General features: G+C 43.6%; 1 protein-coding gene across 8 annotated transcripts in view; it reads right to left on the reverse strand.

Annotated features, from left to right (window-relative positions):
* The window catches only part of RERE (arginine-glutamic acid dipeptide repeats), a 375,029-nt gene that overhangs the window by 220,391 nt on the left and 134,159 nt on the right, over positions 1-20,479 (reverse strand). For 5 of the 8 annotated variants that reach the window (XM_058674761.1, XM_058674739.1, XM_058674755.1 and 2 more), the window contains 2 exons: positions 15,186-15,256; positions 7,085-7,210 (listed from right to left, as the gene is read on the reverse strand). In XM_058674761.1, coding sequence (XP_058530744.1) covers positions 7,085-7,210; positions 15,186-15,256 — 197 coding nt within the window. The remainder of the gene's footprint in view (positions 1-7,084; positions 7,211-15,185; positions 15,257-20,479) is intronic. The other 3 variants (XM_058674765.1, XM_058674781.1, XM_058674776.1) reach the window with 1 other exon arrangement.

Raw genomic sequence — 20,479 nt, forward strand, 5'->3', positions numbered from 1 at the left:
GAAAGTTTCCAATTTTCCATTCTCAAATTTCCATTTAGAGAATACATTCTGGGAGTAAGGAAGAAAATATATTCATTTAAAAATGAAGAATAACTTCTGATGACTGAATGTTTAATTGAAAAACTAGTGTCTTTGAGAATATTATATTTTTCCATTGAAGTCTTTTATTTATTTAAAGGCAGATTTACAGAGAGGAGAAACAGAGATGTTCCATCCACTGGTTCACTCCCAACATGGCTGCAACAGCCAGAGCTGAGCTGATCCAAAGCCAGGAGCCAGGAGCCTCTTAACAGCTTCCCATGCAGGTGCAGGATCCCAAAGCTTTGGGCCATCCTTTGCCGCTTTCCCAGGCCACAAGGAGGGAAATGGATGGGAAGTGGGGCTGCCGGGACACAACATGGTGTCCAGATGGGATGCCAGCATTTGTAGGCAGAGAGTTAGGCAGTTGAGCTATAGCACTGCTCAGTCCTTCACCTATTCAGCTGACACTGTCACCGCGGCATTCCACAGCAAGGGGTCACAAGCCTAATGCCACGAGCTGGAAACATGTCTGGTAATCCTGGAGAACTTGTAGAGTCCTCTGAATTGTTGCTTCTAGTTCCAATCAAACCACCTGAGACACTCAAAAAGCAGCAGGACTCAAAGGTTTAACCATGCTACAGTTAAGGGTCAATACAACCTCTAAATGAAGAGAAAACACAATATAACTTGCAAAGGTTTATTAAATTGAACACAGACCAATGGTAACAAAAACCTTAATAAAATGTAATAACAGGGCCCGGCGCTGTGGCCTAGTGGCTAAAGTCCTCGCCTTGAATGTGCCAGGATACCATATGGCCACCGGTTCTAATCCACTGCTCCACTTCCCATCTAGCTCCCTGCTTGTGGCCTGGGAAAGCAGTCTGGGACGGCCCAATGCACTGGGACCCTGCACCCACATGGAAGACCCAGAAGAGCTCCTGGCTCCTGGCTTCAGATTAGGTCAGCTCCGGCTAGTCTGACCATTTGCAGAATGAACCAGTAAGTGAAGATCTTTCAGACTCTCCTTCACTGTGTATATCATTTGAATAAAAATAAATAAATCTTTAAAAATAGATTTTTTTTTATAATTTTCTACATTAATAAAACACTTTTTACTACACCCAAAATACAAACAGCAGTCCCCATGCTAAAGGTTCCTAATGGGTACATCAGGGAAGACAGAGTGAGAAACACACAAGCAGGATGGTGTCAGCAACTCCTGCGCAGTGGATTAACCAAGCTACCAGATCAGAGTTCTCAGCTACATGCAGATGAGAAACACAATCAGCTTCACTTTTTAAAATGGCATCTTGATTTCCATTATTGAATGGCAACAGAGGTTCAAATACAGAAAGTACTTGTGTTAGTAATAGGTCAGGGGAGACTATGCATGGCAGTACAGACTCCCAATTCAGTCACAGCAGAGGGCTTGCAGCTGAGGCGCCCCCGCAGGCAGCGCACTTGCACAGAGTCCCTGATGCTAGGGACAGCTTCAGGCCCTGTAGAATCACAGCAGCTATGTCTAGATTGGTGAGGTGGACTGACACCCAGGGAAGTGCTAAGCTTTACTCCAAGTCAGTGTAAACACACACACACACACACACACACACACACACACACACACAAGCTGGTACTACACAACTTTTTTTTTTAAAAGATTTATTCATCTTATTACAGCCAGATATACACAGAGGAGGAGAGACAGAGAGGAAGATCCTCCGTCCGATGATCCACTCCCCAAGTGAGCCGCAACTGGCCGATGCGCGCCGATCAGAAGCCAGGAACCAGGAACCTCCTCCGGGTCTCCCACGCGGGTGCAGCGTCCCAAGGCTTTGGGCCGTCCTCCACTGCTTTCCCAGGCCACAAGCAGAGAGCTGGATGGGAAGTGGAGCTGCCGGGATTAGAGCCGGCGCCCATATGGGATCCCGGGGCATTCAAGGCGAGGACTTTAGCTGCTAGGCCACGCCGCCGGGCCCGGTACTAGACAACTTTTATATTTCAAATACATACATATGTAATTCAGACAAATGGAAAGTTAGCTAGAGCAGTTCCTGAACAAAAGATACGGGCACCCCAATGTTAATAGGAAAACAAACTTTGTGGATACTTAAAAAAGGGGTTTCCTCCAGCACTGCCGTGCACTGATGCACACCCTGAACAAAGCCAGCCTGCACTATCAGTGGCAACAGCCATCTACTCCTCCAAATGAATGAAGTGTAGGCTGGTCAGAAAACTACCTAATAGAGTGAAGGCAAAAGGGTGTCACTGCAGAATGACCTGGGACCCAGAACTCGGCCATGAGAGTCCTGAGGAACCAGAGGCCAGGCCATTTCAGGTGTTTACTGCAGGCCTGTCACTCACACCAAGATTTTCATGCAAATATGGACTTAAAGTGAGCTTATCTGTAAAATGAGCTAAGCATCAAAAATTGTTGCGGTAATTAAACAGAAAAGATTGTGTGTAAAGAATGAGTATCTGAGTACCAAGTAAATTCCCAATGTAGTTTTTCACCCCCTCACCAAGTGACTGCTGATCAGAATCCACAAACGGGTATCTGTAGTCCCATATGGACACTGGCTCAGGTCCAGGCTGCTCCATTTCCAAACCAGTTCCCTGCTAATGGGCCTAGAAAAGCAGTGGATGATGGTCCAAATATGCAGGCCCCTGTACCCATGCAGGAGACCCAGATGGAGCTTTAGTCTGGTCAGCCATTGAAATTACAACCATTTGAGAAGAGAACCAGCATATGCAAGAGTTCACTTTCTCTCCCTCTCTCAAATTTGGCCTTTCAAATAAATGATTTTTTTTTTTTAAAGTTCATCCGCTCTCCCAAACTCCAAGAACCCAGCTACAGGCAGATTAAAAATGCCTAGAACGGCTGGAGTTGCAGCAAAACTGGTAAAGTTGTCACCTGCAATGCAAGCATCCAATATGGGTACTCTACTTCCAATCCAGTTCCCCGCTAATGGGCTGCAAAAAACAGCCAAAGATGGTCCAAGAGTTTGATCCCTGTCACCCATCCTGGAAGACCCTAATGAAGTTCCTGCCTTCAGCCTGACCCATCAGAGCTACCATCTGGGGAGTGACCAAAAGATGAAAGATATCCTGGGCCCGGCGACGTGGCCTGGCGTTTAAAGTTCTCACCTTGAACACGCCGAATCACAAATGGGCGCCAGTTCTAATCCCGGCAGCTCCACTTCCCATCCAGCTCCCAGCTTGTAGTGTGGGAAAGTAGTTTAGGACGGCCCAAAGCCTTGAAAACCTGCACCCATGTGGGAGACCTGGAAGAAGTTCCTGGCTCCCGGCTTCGGATCAGGGCAGCACCGGCCGTTGCGGTCACTTGGGGAGTCAATCATCAAATGGAAGATCTTCCTCTCTGTCTCTCCTCTCTGTATATCTGACTTTGTAATGAAAATAAAATAAAGCTTTAAAAAAAAAAAAAGATAGAAGATATCCCTCCTTGCCCAACCCCACACCCTGGCCACCATTATTCTTCCTATCAAATAAATTATGTATGCATGAATGTATGTATGTATACATGTACACACAAATATATATGGAATGTGTAGAAAAAAACACAATAAATGCTATAAGAATAAAATTTTGTATATGGGGCTGGTACGATGGTTCAACTGCCTAATCCTCAAGTGAGTAAGCATCCCAAATGAGCACCGGTTTGTACACACTTCCCCTCCAGTTCCCTGCTTGTGGCCTGGGAAGCAACAGAGGATGGCCCAAGGCTTGGGGACCCTGCACCCACACAGGAGACTCAAAAGAAGCTCCTGGCTCTTGGGTTCAGACTGACTCAGTGCCAGCATTGCAGCCATTTGGAGAGTAAACCAACAGACTAAAGATTCTTCTCTCTGCCTCTTCTCTCTGTAATTCCTTTCAAGTACAAACAAAATGAATTTTAAAAAATTGTACAAATCAAGGCTTATGTGTGTTGCATGCATGTCTGCTGTATGCTAGATACAGTCATGTGCCATATTAGTAACTTCCCTTACCAAGGATTACATATATATGAAGGCGCACTCCTCAGACTACAACAGAGCTAGTGTGTGGACGGCACCTTTTCTCTGTTTGGATGCCCCAACACTGACCATGATCCTCTAACTGACTACGATGCTTATGACAGCATGCTGTATAGGCTTACAGTCCAAGAGAAATATCTGACACCTCACAGTCTTCGTATATATTAGTTACAGCATTTAAATTTGTGTCATACATTCTATGATGCTTATACAATGAAGAAATCGCATATGTTCACGAATATAACCTCATGGGTAAGGAATTTAATGCACTGTTTTAGTTGACTTTTAAAATAATTTTAGAGATAGGTTGCAGCATGACACCTATTTTATAAGTGAAAAACTAAGGTGTTGAAATATTACTTGTCATGTTATACAAGAACATGTCAAGAGACAAAGGGTTCCTTAAAGGAAAATCCATCAAAAACATAACAAAACACTTGAAATAAAATAGTTTAAGTCACCTTTACAGCACTTAATTATGTATATTAGTCACTCAGCAGAGGTCATAAATTTATAAAAAGATGTGAGCAATTAGACTGGAACACTACATACCCAAATACCTGTGTGTCAGCCAGTGCCTGACCCTCCAGGGAGGCTCGGACAGGAGCCCGGCCTGCAGCAGACCTCTGCGCACTGGCCCGAGCCTGCCCTGCGGACGCAGTGCGCTGGGATCAGCTCGCCCCAGGCTAGCGAGGATCCGGGCAGTGTCACTTCACCCTCCTTCCTATCCCAACCAAAGAGCACAGTACTTTCTGCCTGAAAATGTCTTACCTAACACTCACTCTATAACAAGCAAACCTGCTGCCTTTCTAGCAGATACACAAATGAACATAGATTAAAAATTTATAAAATACAATTTTATGAGCTTACACCATCATTTTAATATAGGAACCTAGACCACATACACCTGAATATGTAAAGCTAAATTATGATACAATCAGTGTTATCCTATAAAAACTAAATTAACAAAACCAGCCCATCAGGATAGGCATCTGGTGTACCCTGGCAAGAAATGTTAATGTTACTGTCTGCAACCAGTAATCAATTTTTTCTCCCAGCAGCACCCTCATTACACTGCGTTAGATCTGTGTGCCTGCAGAATTTATGAGCAGGCCACATGTGGGGGAGGGAGCATTGCCAAATGGACCCGATTCAGACCCAGCACGGATGACTCTGGCAACACAAAGCAGCATTATCGAACAATCAATACTGAGTACAAGTGCAGGCAGCATCCTCCCGCTGACGGACTCTTCACATCTACACATCGAACCTGCACACAAGCGTGTCTGAGCGCTCCACCAATCATCAGTTTATTTGAATCCTCGGTGGATGTGGGTATTTTTGTGCTAAGATGTAAGTACTGGGCATCACTCGTGCTAAAATAAAGAGCTTACTGAAATCAATGTTATTGTTACTTTGGGCAAACACCATTCAGCATACCCTATTTCGGGAATTTCATGGTAAATAAAACAGCCTAACATCTAGCAATGACATCACACTAATTTAGAGACTAAAGCAATAAAATATCAGCTAAAAGGTAAATTCCACATCTTAGATACAGTTGGAAATAAGATGGTAAAGACTGAAGCTTAAAAGTAGGAAGTTGAAATTATTTATTTGTCCCTCAACATGTCAACGTATCTGTTCAGAACTTAAGATTCAACTTTTCTGATTAGGTGCTACCTTCCACTGTGAAGGGTTTTTATTTCAAGAACTGCTGTTCTCAAGCCATTCAACAGACAGCTACACGCACTCCCTGCTATTCTGTGGCTGCTCCTCTGATTGCGGCTGCAGCTGTTAGCACCCCATGCCTCCCGTCTCAGGTCTCTCCGTCCTAAGCCCCACGGAAGCTCAGGCTGCCCTGACAATGACTCTGCCCGTAACTGGCCTGGAAGTTACAACTTGACCCCGACCTGACTTTGGCAGTCCCTATGATCCGCCCCACTTTCTATGCTACCTCAGCCTCTGAGGCCCACTAACCCACACTGCTCATGGACATCCCGCAGGCTATCTTCTAACAGCGCTCTCTGGCTGACAGAGCCTGGCTGCCGCATGCACCTGGCAGGCCCCTCCATTCTGCCTACCCCTAACTGCGCTGCACAAACACCACACCCAACCCCTAGAAATGCACCACTCTGCACATGCCACAGCCCATGTGGAGCACTCACGTATCTTAATCTCAAGATATTCACACTTCACACTCAACCAAACCATCACATATTGGCGGTATCCTGAACTGTATCTGTGTGTTGGCTAGTTGCCTGTTTCATTTTCTGCTTCAGTGTGATTTCAGCCCCACTGTAGGTCGTTCTTAGCGATCAACGGTAGCCGTAGAAACCAAGCAGTCATACACAACAAACACCTGCCTTTCAGATGTTACCATTAAATTCTCTGAAAGGAATGGAAAGGAAAACAAATGCATAGAGCGCGTCATAGAAAGGAAACTACACTCGCGGCAACAGCTGCAGGGGCTGTCCCCCCGGCCTTGCCTTCCACAGTCACCACAGCCCTCACACATCCATGGCACTGCCAGGAAAGACAGGAATTACAACTACCACTGCAGGAAGTGAAGCACACCTCATACAAAGCCTGTCAAAGTGTTGATTCTAGAGCTAGCATTGAAGAAATGCCTGTATCTGAATACCACTGCGCCATGGCACCTGAGTGCACAGGTTAGACTGGCGGGCCCTGGGAGCTGCATGTCCCACACCAGGACTTACCCCCGACTCCCCCATTTCCGTTGCCAACATCCACACTCGCTGCTGATTGCCAGCTCCTGCTCCTGCAGCCCAGCGTGCTCTCTGCTGGGGCCAAAGTACCCTTCCACTGAGTCCTGCCCCTCTGGACCTGTCCTAGAGGGGTAAGGTAAGTCCCGTCTGTTGCTTCCTCTGTGCGTGTGCTTGTCACTCCTTTAAAAACACACATGATGCAGCACATTTTTAAAGGGGCTCTGGGGAGGGAGGTAATATTCCTATTTTATACCCTGTGGGATATAAAATACTGACAGCCTTTGAAAACGGGATTCTCCTTACCCCTACAGGCCCTCTCCCGGCTTCAGAAAGTTGCTGTGGTGGCTGTGGTGCCACCGGCAGAGAGCATGCTGGGGGGTCGCACAAAGCAGGAGTTGGAGATCTGCAACAGGCCTGGGAGTTGTGGACCTAAAAAAGAAAATAGTGTTAAGTTAACGTGCCCAAAGCCCCCTCACACCCTGGTTATGAGGGGCACTCAGCACACAAGCAGGTCACCTGCAAAAATCCTGCAGGGATGGCCTCTGGAATCTCAGAGAATTTGTTCTGACACAAAAGTCGGCCCTACTGCATTGATCTCAGATGGTCCTCACGTCAGTGTTACCAAACCCATCAAGACTCTTGCAGCCCCACTCCTGGATGGGGGTCGGGGTCCTGTCATAAAGCAGTATGGTGTGTGCCCCTCAAAATAACCAAGTTGAGATGCAACACAGTGACAAAGCACAGGAACAGTGGCATGCTTTGTTTAAACAAGAACTCGGTGGCATCAGATAAACACAACGGTCAAATGAACCACAAGTGGACAGACTGAGCTTTCAGAAGGGTTTCCAGGGAGAAACACAAACACTACAGGGAGAAGGAAGGAAATAGCCACGGCCCAAGAAGCAGACATTTTTCTCAAGGTCCTGCTTTAACTGTGTAAAACTGAAGTCAAACAAGTAGACAAAAATCTTAAAAACAGAGAGGAAAGAAGACCATATTCAGTTTTAAACTTCTCAAAATGCCCACAAGGTAAGCATAATGAACAGACACATGCATAAAGTCCAAGAAAGCCCTTATTTCTTTAAGGAGGGCAGGGAGGAACAGTGTAGCAGGTACCACATGCCTTTCATTTAAAGAAACTTGGAAAATATTTTAAAACTAGTAAAAATAAGATTGAGAAGAACTTCTGAAAGCTGTCATAGTCCTTCTAAGTATCAGAACAGATAGTTCAGAAAACAGTCAAAAAATCTAGTGTTTAGCCAACATTGCTTTAAAAAATCCAATTTCATATAATTTGAAATGCACAAAAATCTAAAATACTAATACAAGAACTTATGCTTAAAGTTTTTTTGAAGATTATAATCAAGCTTTTAAATACTAAATTATTAGGAGTCCTGCTACATATATTTCCTTTAGAGAAACAAAGAATCACTCTTTGTGAGCCAATATTTTAATATACTCCGTCAACAACTACTTTGCAAAAAATAATTCTTTGAGTCTCTATACTCCACAAATACAAAGAAAATGAGGTCCTATTTGAGTATTCTTTTTTCACACAACACTTTCTTCTATCTGGACAGTGAAGTTTCTGTACAGCTTGACTGCCAAGCCTTAGCTCACTGGAGCCAGCATCTTGTTGAGTTGTGACCTTCCCAGCACACACCTCCCTCCACCCTCTCCCAACACCACAGCTTCCAAATCAAAAATGCACTTGAGTTCTCAAAAGTACATTTCTATTTCTAGTATATTCACTGATGCTTGCCATAAAGCATCAAAATAAAATTAATTTCTACATAATCAACTGTGCTAGAAATTCAAATAGTCCAACCAATAAAATCTTCATTCATTCAAATGTAAAAGGAGTTAGCATTTCTTAGAACTTAGCATTTCTAAGAATTTTTGCATTTCTTAAACAGTAAATAATTCTAGTCATTACTAAAACACTCTAATATCAAAAAAGGCACCTCCGCAAAGCCTATCATCAGTGGACACTCCGGGTCGGAAAGCACCGCAGCAGCTCCCGTTTCTGCACTCCGACCGGCTCTCCTAGGGCTATTCTCAACATCCACAAATTGAATGACAAGACTTTATCTTTACTCTCCTACTGACCTCTGCAAATATCAGATTCGCTGACTTCATAAGCTCCTTCACAGTCAGAATATCTGGATTTCTGCACTGAACACTTCTCACCCATGGGTAAGTTTAATAAATAATATTCCAGACATTTCATAAGAATAAACAGCTTTTCCAATGATTTCTCAAAGTTCTAAAATCCAGTTAAATTAGGAGAAAACTAAACATCCAACTTCTCAGTAATCCTGAACCACTGGACGCTGAAATGCCAGCCTCTCTGCTGCTCAGAGCCACCAACAAAGCACGTGGCAGGGTGGCAGAGCAATGGGGCCAGGACAAGGCTCTAGAGTCCCTCCTGGAAGAGCACCACCTGGTCTCCACCTTCCACATCACACACAAACAACTTTAAATGTCATGGTCCATAACTGGGGGTGGAAGCTACAGATGTCAAAAACCAGCACTATCTGCAAGGTGTTGCCCCTTAAAGAATTAAGTAAAATCACAAAATTTTAATTTACTCATGTCAAGAACATTTAGTCCTTTAGACTAAGTGCAGTTTCAACTGTTATTGATCACAATGTTCACCAACTACAAGTAAACAGAGATGGCCTTCATTTTAAACAGACAGAGGTCCGGCACCGACCCAGTGAGAGCTGCCACCTGTCGCCTCAGAAGTCTGCACACTGCTTCTGAGTGAAGCCAACAACCCTCACAGAAAGGGCTGAGCACTAGCAAAGAATGGTCTCTGCTGTGCACCCACTACCTCACGTCATGAAAGGCAACCACACTCCACACTTGACAGACCGACAGCACCTGACGGCAGAGCTGCAAGGTCCTCCTTTCACCAGCCAACGTGGCACACAAGTCACAAAGCTGTACCTGGTAATCACAGCCCTTCACTGAGGCTCAGCCCTTGAGAAAAAGGAACCAGAGAAAGAAATGCCCACGAATGTGGGCCTAGCTTGAGGAATTGCTGGAAACCAAACAGAACAACTACCGCTACCCACAGAAACAAGCCATCATCCAATAAGGCATTTTCCCTTACATCTGCACTTACCTGATATGTTCCTGCTGAAACTAATTCCTATTGCTCCGTGCTGAAAATCAGCTATCTAGGAAATTCAAACCAGAACATAATGCTACCTAAAAAATGACATTACTTCGGTTATATTCATTCAAATTTCTGAGGGAAGGTGGAAGAAACCAATTTTCATTATTTAAACTCATACAATACTACATACTGCAGGCTAACCAAAGAAGGTAAGCCAGATTCCTGGGTTTGTTCAATAGGTTAGTCTGCAGGTAATGCAGACACTGCACCACACACCTGCTAAAGTTTCCCACTAAAACACTGACTATGCACCTGTATCACAGCCAGGCAGCACCCAAACAAGCATTTGGTACACATCAGTCACAGACATGGCACTGGCCGACACAAGGCAGTGGCCCAGAGCGGCAAGGGACCATTCACCCCAGCCAGCTTCCTTCCACAGAGCAGGTTCCAGATTACATAAATCACAGCCTTGAGCTTTTAATCCAGAACAGCCCAGCTGGCAAGGAGGGGCTTTATATTCTACAGTCATACAGTCACAAATTACAAGGCAGCAACAGGAATGTGAACCAGACACTACGGTGCCAATGGTCAGCTTGTACAACCTATCATTCTGTAGCACCACTCCAGAAAACATACTTCAAATGCTGAACTAGCCACATTCAATCAATGTGGAAACCTTCCTCCACTTCCTATCACACCAAAGGGGGGAAAAAGGTCCTAAATTCAAGATTTACTGAATGTTAACATTCCACCTCCTAAATGAAGGTCCCTGTCACCACACACTCCATATATCAGCAGTTCTAAGAGCCATGCTGGAAGAAAGTATGATGGTATAAATTCAGTGATCTGATAGTTAACTCATCGTGTGTACATGTGAATGTGGGCACAGCAGTATCTATGTAATAAGGTCTAAATGAGATGTCTCAATATCCATCTTCCTCACAAAAGTATATTATGAGATAACCACTTACCTTTGATAAATTTTCATTTTACAGATGAAAAACAGCTTTTTGTTGCACTTAATACGTTTTTAAGAAACTAAATTGGGCAAGAGAGGGCAACTTCAACCAGAGTGAAGGAAGCCAATTCCTCTGCCAGCCTCTACTGCTGCAGCATGCTGCCAGGGACGGCAAACCATCAGTTCTTAGTGTTAAGGTTTCAAGTACAGACCAGGGAGCAGAGAGAAATTTAAAATTTTCTCCCCAGCTGTTCATGTAGGGCAATGAAACAACGAGGAAAATGGTATAAAATCATCAATTGCTTGGCACCCATGCTCACCACAGTAATGGAGACGCGTCTTCTCCCAGGAGACTAGCACAGTGCATCCTTAGCTAACACATCTCACCCACACACGGCACTGAGAAGGCATGTGTTGGGGACACGAGCAAGGCCACTGTGCTCTCCCCTGCACACACAGCGATTTCTCCAACTCTAAGTAATCTCTAGAGAGGTTCAATCTTCAGGACCATCTCCAGAGTTTTTCTAAACTGAAATGGATGGTATGTACCCAAGATATTGTTTATAATAATTACATGGCCTTCCAGGAAACTATTTTGATATAGATAAGAGCTGAAAAATCTGTAACTGAATCCACCTAAATCTCATCTTCCTCTGGACTATGAAGATGGCAATTCAGGAATCCACACAGAATGCACATACAGAAGAACATCAAAGGAACAGTTTCAATTATTCATCTGTGAATAAAGAACTAGCAGAAACTACTACAAGGAATTCTTTAGCATTGTGTAGAGAATGAAAATTGCTAATGTCAGTGAAATCCTTGTTAGCATTCCCAAACTCTGTGATAATTGCTAGACTGCAAATTACCTCTATTAAGCTGCTGAGGGCCTAGGTTTCTACAGAAATGGAATTTGGTTTTTTAGTGAAAGAAATCCTCCTTTTAGAATACAATGTGAATGGTTTTTTCCTTTATTGATTCTATTCAGGGTGCTCGCCAAAGAAAGCTGGCATCAAGTGTCACACGCCATCTGTGCCGTTAGAATCTAAGGTCCTGAGGAGGGAACAGGACTTGTCCTTCTTCAAGACTCTCCAGGCATTCAATATGACAGTCTTCATTCCTGCAGCTTCGCCCCTCTGCTAACTGCTCAGTCCCTGGGTCTTTCAACTGCAAATTCTAAAAAAGAAATTAGATCAAATTTATTTTCTCAAGTTGGGCTGGTAAGACTGCTATTCCATGCCACTACTATTTTTATTTAGTTCAGAAACCTACAGTGCAAAACTAACCTAGTGGACAGATTATCCCTTTTTTCTTCCTGCTACTAAGTAGACAGCTTGTCTATACTGCTAATTCACCTCTCCTGCTCTCAACTATTTGCTCCATAGATAACTTGGTCAATGCATTCAAACCTCCCACTTGATGAACAAGTCCAACCAAATGAATACTTCTTGAGGGAATGAAAACATGCTAACAGAATCCGCAGTTCACTTCCCCTGAAAATGTCAACGATAAAATCACTGCACTTTATTATATCACTTACCCTTGTGGAAAGATGGGAGATGAAGTGGCCTGACATATCTTGTAGATTGAGCATCAACAAAACAGAAGCCACAGACCCAACCTTACAGACAAGCTGAGCCTACAGTCCATTGCCCAAACCAGCCCAGGTGTGGGGGCAGGGAGAGTCTATTTACCAGGTCAGCAGAACACCAGATGCAAACCAGGACATACAAGTGTCTTATGGCCACATCCTGGACAAAAATGGCAGGGGAGAGCAACAGGACCAAGCAGACAACCTCGTTCACCACACAAAATCCAAGGCCCCTGTTCCTGACCTCACACAGAACCGGCCTGGGAAATGTTATCCAGGATCATGCAGTCAATCAACTAGCATTATGTTTGTCTCAGTGATTGAGACTTAGCTCCACTCCTCCATAATTTTGTTGTCTAACACATAATCTTACTTAACTTGGATCATAAAAGGCACCCACACAGTTCTCTCTATAGTATGTGAATATCCCTCACACCCACAAATCCACAATAAAAATAACTAATTCCAATTCCTATTCTTGATGTAAGTAAAGAAAAAAAATCTTTCCACTGTAACTCCAAATCACAATCTTTCATGACAGCTAAAAGGATAAAACTATTCAACATTTCAGACCTACACGGTTTTCCTTTCACATTGGTTCACATGGCATGTTACTTGCTTTGAGCAAGACCAACTTCAATCTTCTAAAATCTTGCAGGAAAACAAAATATATTTCAATCTGCTTATCTTTCCCCCCTTACAGTCTGGATGGACAGGAAGGAAAAAAAAAAAGCATGAATATTCTCATCTAATGCTTATTTTTTCATAAGAAGTAAAACAATTCAAGGAAAGAAAGTACAAATAATTACATTTCTTCCCAAATTAAGTATTTCATCATCTCTCTTATCCTTACAGAAGAACTATGAGAATATGAGAACATCCTGAATAAAGTACCTTAAACACAAATGTGAGAAATAACAGTGTTGTCATTTAGAAAAAAGCACACATACTGTATTCCCGTCTCACGGTGTTTCTGCACACAGCTTTGATATGTTGTACTATACCAAGCCTGACAACACAAGCTCCTTTTCTATTGCCGTTAATACCCTGAGCAATTACTATAACTCAGCAGGAACCTCTGCCCAGAACGGCAACCATTACATTGCAATCAGCAGTTCATGAGAGACACAATTTAAACATGAAGGCACCTGCTAATGTGCAAAATTACTAAAAGGGACTGAGAATCTAACAGTATAACAGAAACATACATCTGCAGTTCCATTTCACAGTTATATTTTTCCCTTGGTGTGCTGGTATCTGCTTCAGTAAAAATCACATTTATTTAAAAAAAAAAAAAAACAAACCAAGGAGCACGAAAGAGCAGAAGCAGCAGCAAGCAGCTGCTCCCTTGGGAAACCAGGCCACACTGAATTCTCTCAACTGTCTCCAAAATATGAGTAAAAAACTCTTGGTAAGGAAATAACCAACCAACAGCAAAGACCTCCGTGTCGCACTTACATGAAAGCAAGTGATTTACAGGATTCAAAACTGTCAGTCTGCTCAGCAAAGCCACCAGGTGTTCTGAGCAGCATTCCAACAAAACACCGACCTCACAAGTGAACAGGCATTTGACTTCCTTGCAAACACAAAGCTCACTTCGGCCACATCTTTTAATAAAGAAAAATAAGTGGCATGCAGCTTTTAACTCACTGAATCCGAACATACTCACTGAATGTTTGGGATAATGAAAAATCGTATCAAACAATGGAACTGCAGAGAGATGTCTTTAGCCCACATGGGATCTCTCTAACCTGGGAGGTCATGTATGTTATACAGTAGAACACCAATACTGCCAACTTGCAAAAGGGTTAGAAATCAGGGCATACAAAGATACTGCTACACATCCCTTGGAGGCTAAAGAACTGGAACTCTTTACAACCCCCAAAGCAAACAATGGTTCAACACCTTCAATGACAATAACCTCTAAGATTAAACTGCTCAAAGATTCCTACATTCTACCTAGATTTTCATTTAACAGTTGTTTGAGAGAAATTCAGAATCAACAGTGACTGTGAACTACATATTGCAGTTAAGTAAGCAGATTTTGAAATTCACAACCTATTTATTGGAAAAACACAGATATGAAGAAAGCATACTTACTGGTATCAGACCAAGAATGTTTATTTGCAGGCCTCTGACAAATCTTTAGCAATGTCCAAAGTGTGGGAATCACTGGTGAAAACCAAGAGGAACCACATGGTGCCCACCAGCACTCAACATGCTCAGAAGTCTTCACGAGAAGGTACAGTCAGTCCGACCAGGCCAGGTTAAGGGCACCTCATCCAAACTTACACACATGAGGTTCCCAGGGCAGTTTTAAAGTATTCTCTACAACCATCAAAGCACAGAAATCAATCCCTGAACTCAGTCTCTGGACCAGTTTTCCCTTTATTCATCATTATTCCTACATTTCCTTTACTTCAGGCTCCTGACACTGGTGGAGAAGCTACTTTTAAGGGAGTCAAAAGAGATAACTAAAACAATAGGAACATAAAAATTAGGAACACAATTTACAATACAGGGAGGAGGAAATTAGGTGTCACAAAGCTTAAAAGAGGAGAGTAGCAAAAGCCTTCTTTAGTGCTGCAACCAACAAGGATGCGAGCACTGAGAAGATCAACTGGTCCACACGCTGCTGGTGACGGAGGAGCAGTCGACGAGACAGCCAGTGCAACTGGAAACGGACAAGGCACAGAACGGGATACACAGCACATGAAAACATGCTTACCAGTTTGAAGTCTTGGATGCTACAGATGAAATACGGTGTGTTTGGTCTCCGACTCTCAATATACACACAGTCTTTAAAAGAAAAAAAAAATCATAAAACATTGGCATTTACTTCTAAGAGAACAAACTCCATAAAGCCAGTGCATAAATTACGTGGCAAAGCACATACATTTTATGATCATTTTCCAAAGGTGACATTAAATTACAAATAACTAAACCAAAAGAAAACAGGCTTTTTGCTCCTTTTGACCACTCTTCTGATCATTTAAAAAAATTAATAAATTTTTTCTCCAAAGAGGGAAGGAGTATCTATATGAGGTTGAAGGCATTCATATACAAGAAATTCTTGGCTAGAAATCACATCAAGGCAAAACCTGGCAGATCTGAGACAGGTGCTCCCCCACCCTCACAAAAAGAAGCAGCTTTTCCAGCTTCTAGCTTCAATCAATATTTTGTGAGGAAAGAAGTAAAGAAGACAAGCACGGAAATCCTATTACAATAACCTTTCACCTACACCAAGACACACAAAGAGAACTAACCAAATCTCTTGTGGATAATTTGCTACCAAATCTTAACCTAACATATCTTATTTTCTAATTGTAAAGCAAACCAAGGCAGCTAAACAGGAAAGAATGAAGTAAACTAAATTATATTTTCTTCAGAAAAGAGAGATTTCTCAAATTATATTTGACATGGCAATGGTGGGACAATTATTTGGGATGCTCTTCACAGCTGGAGTCTAAAAGTTGCTTCTTATAATGGCACATTAAGAAACTTCAAAAACACATACACAATGATTTTAAGGAAAGCTTCTATAAAGCGGTAAAAAAAAAAAAAAAAAAAAAAAAACCTTTCTATTACGGCTCAAGGTAATCACAAAGCTTAGGAAAGGAGAGCCTGCATACATCATTCACCGTAAGGATGGCCGCAGCCGAGCCCACCTTCGGGCAGCACCCCCATCATGTACACATGGAAACATCACTTATTTTCTCCATTCTCCTGACCATTCAGATGAAACGTACGCTAGAATAACTCAAGTCCTCGACAACAAAGGCAGAACTCCCCTAGTGCCTCCTTGACCACACGTGCCTGGAGTCACACCCTGTGGGTGACCCAACGGGACCAGAGAGGCAGCACGTGACAGAGGTGTATCAGGAAGACAGCCCTCACTAACGGGCACAGCCTTCCAAAACACTGTGCAAGATATCATGATCATTTTACTAAACAGCAATTCAGCAGAAAGAGAAAATCTGATGGCCAGCTATGAGTGCCCCCACTGAATGCTGAGACCATGCCAAGCACCTCTGCCAGCAGTAACTGGGACAGGAAGCGCTGACCGTGTTCACCACCGCCCTCCAGGGTTCCCAAAGGACCCCACCGCATCTCTCAGGCCACACCCATCTAACATGCCAATCATCTTAAGTGAATGATCCAAAGGTTTTAATTTCAGTATTAGGTCCCTGCTGGAACACTGCCAGTATTTCAAATGTCAATATAACATTACTCATCTTACACAGGCTGAACACAAACTTGTCTACAAGCTCTCATCTTACCACCTCCAGCTGAGTCATGTGCTTTGTATTTCATGACATAACCCTGGGACACCCTTCATTGTTTCCTAACTAATGACTCAGACTGAATGAAGGCCCTATTTACTACACGTGTGTTGCATTCTGGGGTCTGTACCTTCTCAAAGAAACACCAGCTGCTACATCCATGGATGTCAACCTTCTCTCCTTCATTAGACCAGCTCCTCCTCATATCAAGCCTCTCATCACTTACAAGTTAGCCCCCAAATCGTACGTTCTCCTGACTGCTCTGTAAAGAAAGGGCAACGCCTCTCTTTTAAATATCAGCAGCCTGGGCCCGGCGGCGTGGCCTAGTGGCTAAAGTCCTCGCTTTGAAAGCCCCGGGATCCCATATGGGCGCCGGTTCTAATCCCGGCAGCTCCACTTCCCATCCAGCTCCCTGCTTGTGACCTGGGAAAGCAGTCAAGTACGGCCCAAAGCCTTGGGACACTGCACCCGCGTGGGAGACCTGGAAGAGGTTCCAGGTTCCCGGCTTCGGATCGGCGTGCTTCCTCTCTGTCTCTCCTCCTCTGTGTATATCTGACTTTGTAATGAAAATAAATAAATCTTTAAAATGAATGAATGAATGAATGAATAAATAAATAAATAAATAAATGCCAGGAGCCTACGTTCCGGTTTGCTCCAATCTCCCGAGCTCAGAGAAACATCCCTACTCCTACATTTCTTGCCTGCACAGAAGATGGGTGTCTGGCATCAGCATGTGCAAAGCAAAATAAACTGGATTACACAGCTAATGAGGGCAGGGGGCCGTGTACAGCTTTGTTCTTTGTACACCAAGAAAATCTCTAGATGTACTTACTATAATCAACAAATTTTATACAAACTGCTCTGCTCTGAAACATAAAGAAGCTGTTAATTCGGACAAGTAAGAAAGCTTTAGAACAAAGCAGACAGAACCTAAGTAATTTCATTTTGTATTCAAAGGAAAATGAACATACGAGGACTAACAGAAGCAGAGGAGGGCAGAAGGGTCCGACTGACCAGTCCAGGGCAGCCACTAACATCAGTCTATACCCGCACTGCTCAGGGGGCTTAGCAGAGGCTTCCCCACGCAGACAGGAAGGTGGGAGGCACAGCATGTCAAGCCCAAGATCTGGAACTTCCACAACTACCAGTCAACTGGTTTATGACTAGATAAAAAACCATCTTTTTGGTTCATTAAAAAAAATCACCAAGGAAACCCAACTGACCCAAGCAATGAACCCATGTATGAGATCCCGATACAAATTGAACAGTTGCCAGCATCAAGCAATCTTCTATCAACTTTATGAGACAGAGGCAAATTTCCAATAAGATCAATGCAAAATTAAGTGACAAAACTTAAAAGAGCTTACATATCAACAGGCACCAAGTTTATGTCCCCACTACTCTACTTTCGATCCAGCTCCCTGCTTACAGCCTGGGAAAGCGGCAGAGGACAGTCCAAGTCCTTGGGATCCTGAACTCACTTGGCAGATATGGAAGAAGCTCCTGGCTTCCGGCTTCCAACCAGATAAGCTCAGCTCTGGCCAATGTGGCCATTTGAGGAGTGAACCAGTAGACAGAAGATCTTTCTCTGTCTCTCCTTCTCTGTAAATTTTACCTTTCAAACAAAAAATAAATCTTTAAAAAGCATGAAAAGATACTATAGAGACAAATTATCCCTTATAACTCCACCATAGAAATTAATGATCCAACTAAAAGAGAGGGTATTCTAAGAAACAGTTTGGAAATCAGGCCTGACGGGAGACGGAGTGGGGGGGGGCACCCAAAAACTGCATTTTATTATTCTTAACATCCAAAACAAGGTAATGAAGGTCAAATTTTGGGGGGGAAAGATTTTATTTTTACTGGAAAGTCAGATATACAGACAGAAGGAGAGAGAGAGAGACACGACACCCTATGCAATGATTTACTTCTCAAGTTGAAGCTGAGCCAATTCGAAGCCAGGAGTTTCTTCCAGGAGTCCCATGAGGGTACGGGATCCCAAAGATTCGGGCCGTCCTTGGCTGCCCTCCCGGGATAGAGCATGGAGAAGAATGGGAAGCAGAGACACATGGATTAGGACAGCACCAATCTGGGATCACAGTGTGTGCAAGGCAAGGACATTAACTGCTAAGCTACGGGACCAGGCCCTAAAGGTTTGTTTTTAAGCTGCTGGATTTAAATTACCCAGCTTATTGGCAAAATGTTAGATTTGGTGCTATGTTTTAAGATTTATTTTATTGGAAAATCAGATATACAGAGAGGAGTAGACACAGAAAGGAAGATCTTCTCTGTGTTAATTCATGTCCCAAGTGGCCACAAGGGCCGGAGCTGAGCCGATCCAAAATCAGGAGCCAAGAGCCTCTTCCGGGTCTCCCACATGGGTACAGGGTCCCAAGGCTTTGGGTGGTCCTCGATTGCTTTCCCAGGCCACAAGCAGGGAGCTGGATGGGAAGCAGGGCTGCCGGGATTAGAACCAGTGCCTATATAGGATCTCAATACAAGCAAGGCGAGGACTTCGGCCAGTAGGCCACAGCGCCAGGCCCCAAGGTCAAATAGTTTTAAGAAGTATTTCCCTCACTCCCATTTATTTCATTATTCAAAGAGCTACTCAAGAAAAGAATTTATATAAATGTTTATAAATTAGCATAAAGAGATTTATTTGGGTAAATTAAGATGAGAACCTAAGTTGAGAGCAATGTTAAAATCTCAGAGGGAATACATACCCACTCATCTTTGAAAGCCAAAGTGAGTTGGCAAGATTTTCCTGTAATTTAGGAGTGAACGGAAGGGCTGAAGCTGGGCACATAATTGGCTTGAGTCGACTCATTCAGTTCTCACCCTGTCGGTCCCCAGGCCAAAACAAGCACTGCAGGCACCTTTCAGAAAATTACAAATAAAGCAATTCCACCCATTGCTTTTTAATTAGAAATCTAGCAGTTCTGAAAGAATTTAGCAAAGCTACTGCAATCCACTGCGAATAATGCACAGTTTCAAAGCTGCTCAAAAGAAAACATGTATTTACCAGATTGAATGGTTGCTGCAGGGAAACTCTCTACATATAATTTAATCTTAAAATCAACATGCCTGAAAGAGGCAAGAAAAATGAGTGAGACTACTACCACTCTTATCAGTTATTCCAAAACAACATATGATCACCAAGTTTGTTCTGAAACTGAGAGCATGGTCTAGGGTGACACTCCCTGCCCGGACAGCCAGCTTCAGCCTGGGAATGACCCACAAAGAGGAACCCCCCCTTGAGCAGGGGGCCAGGAAATCACGAGCTGGGCAGTTACTGCACTGGGCCTTCTCTCACACCTCAGCACAGCCATTTGCAAACAGCAGGCCATCTGTCAAATTGGGTGAGGCAGTCACCCACCAACTGAAAGCAAATTCTCATCTAAGAAAACTGCTTTTAAACCCTTAGCAAACCAACATGTTTATGTAAACAGAGCAGTTCCTCTCAAGGGTAAAAACCACAGCATGAAGCTTCAGGCAGGCAGGCAGACACAAACTCCAAGAACCCTTCATGGAGCACAGCAGGACCTTACATCACCCACCAGCTTAGCCTGCTCAAGCATTCAAAAAGCAGAGGCTGACAGGATGGCTCAGCTCTGGTCCTCCTCCTGCAGGTACCAACATCTCATATGGGCGCTGGCTCGTATCCCATCTGCTCCACTTCCCATCCAGCTCCCTGCTTGCAGCCTGGGAAAGTAGCAGAGAATGGCCCAAAGCCTTGGGA

This window comes from Ochotona princeps, chromosome 2, assembly GCF_030435755.1.
Source record: "Ochotona princeps isolate mOchPri1 chromosome 2, mOchPri1.hap1, whole genome shotgun sequence".
NCBI classification, from domain to species: domain Eukaryota; kingdom Metazoa; phylum Chordata; class Mammalia; order Lagomorpha; family Ochotonidae; genus Ochotona; species Ochotona princeps.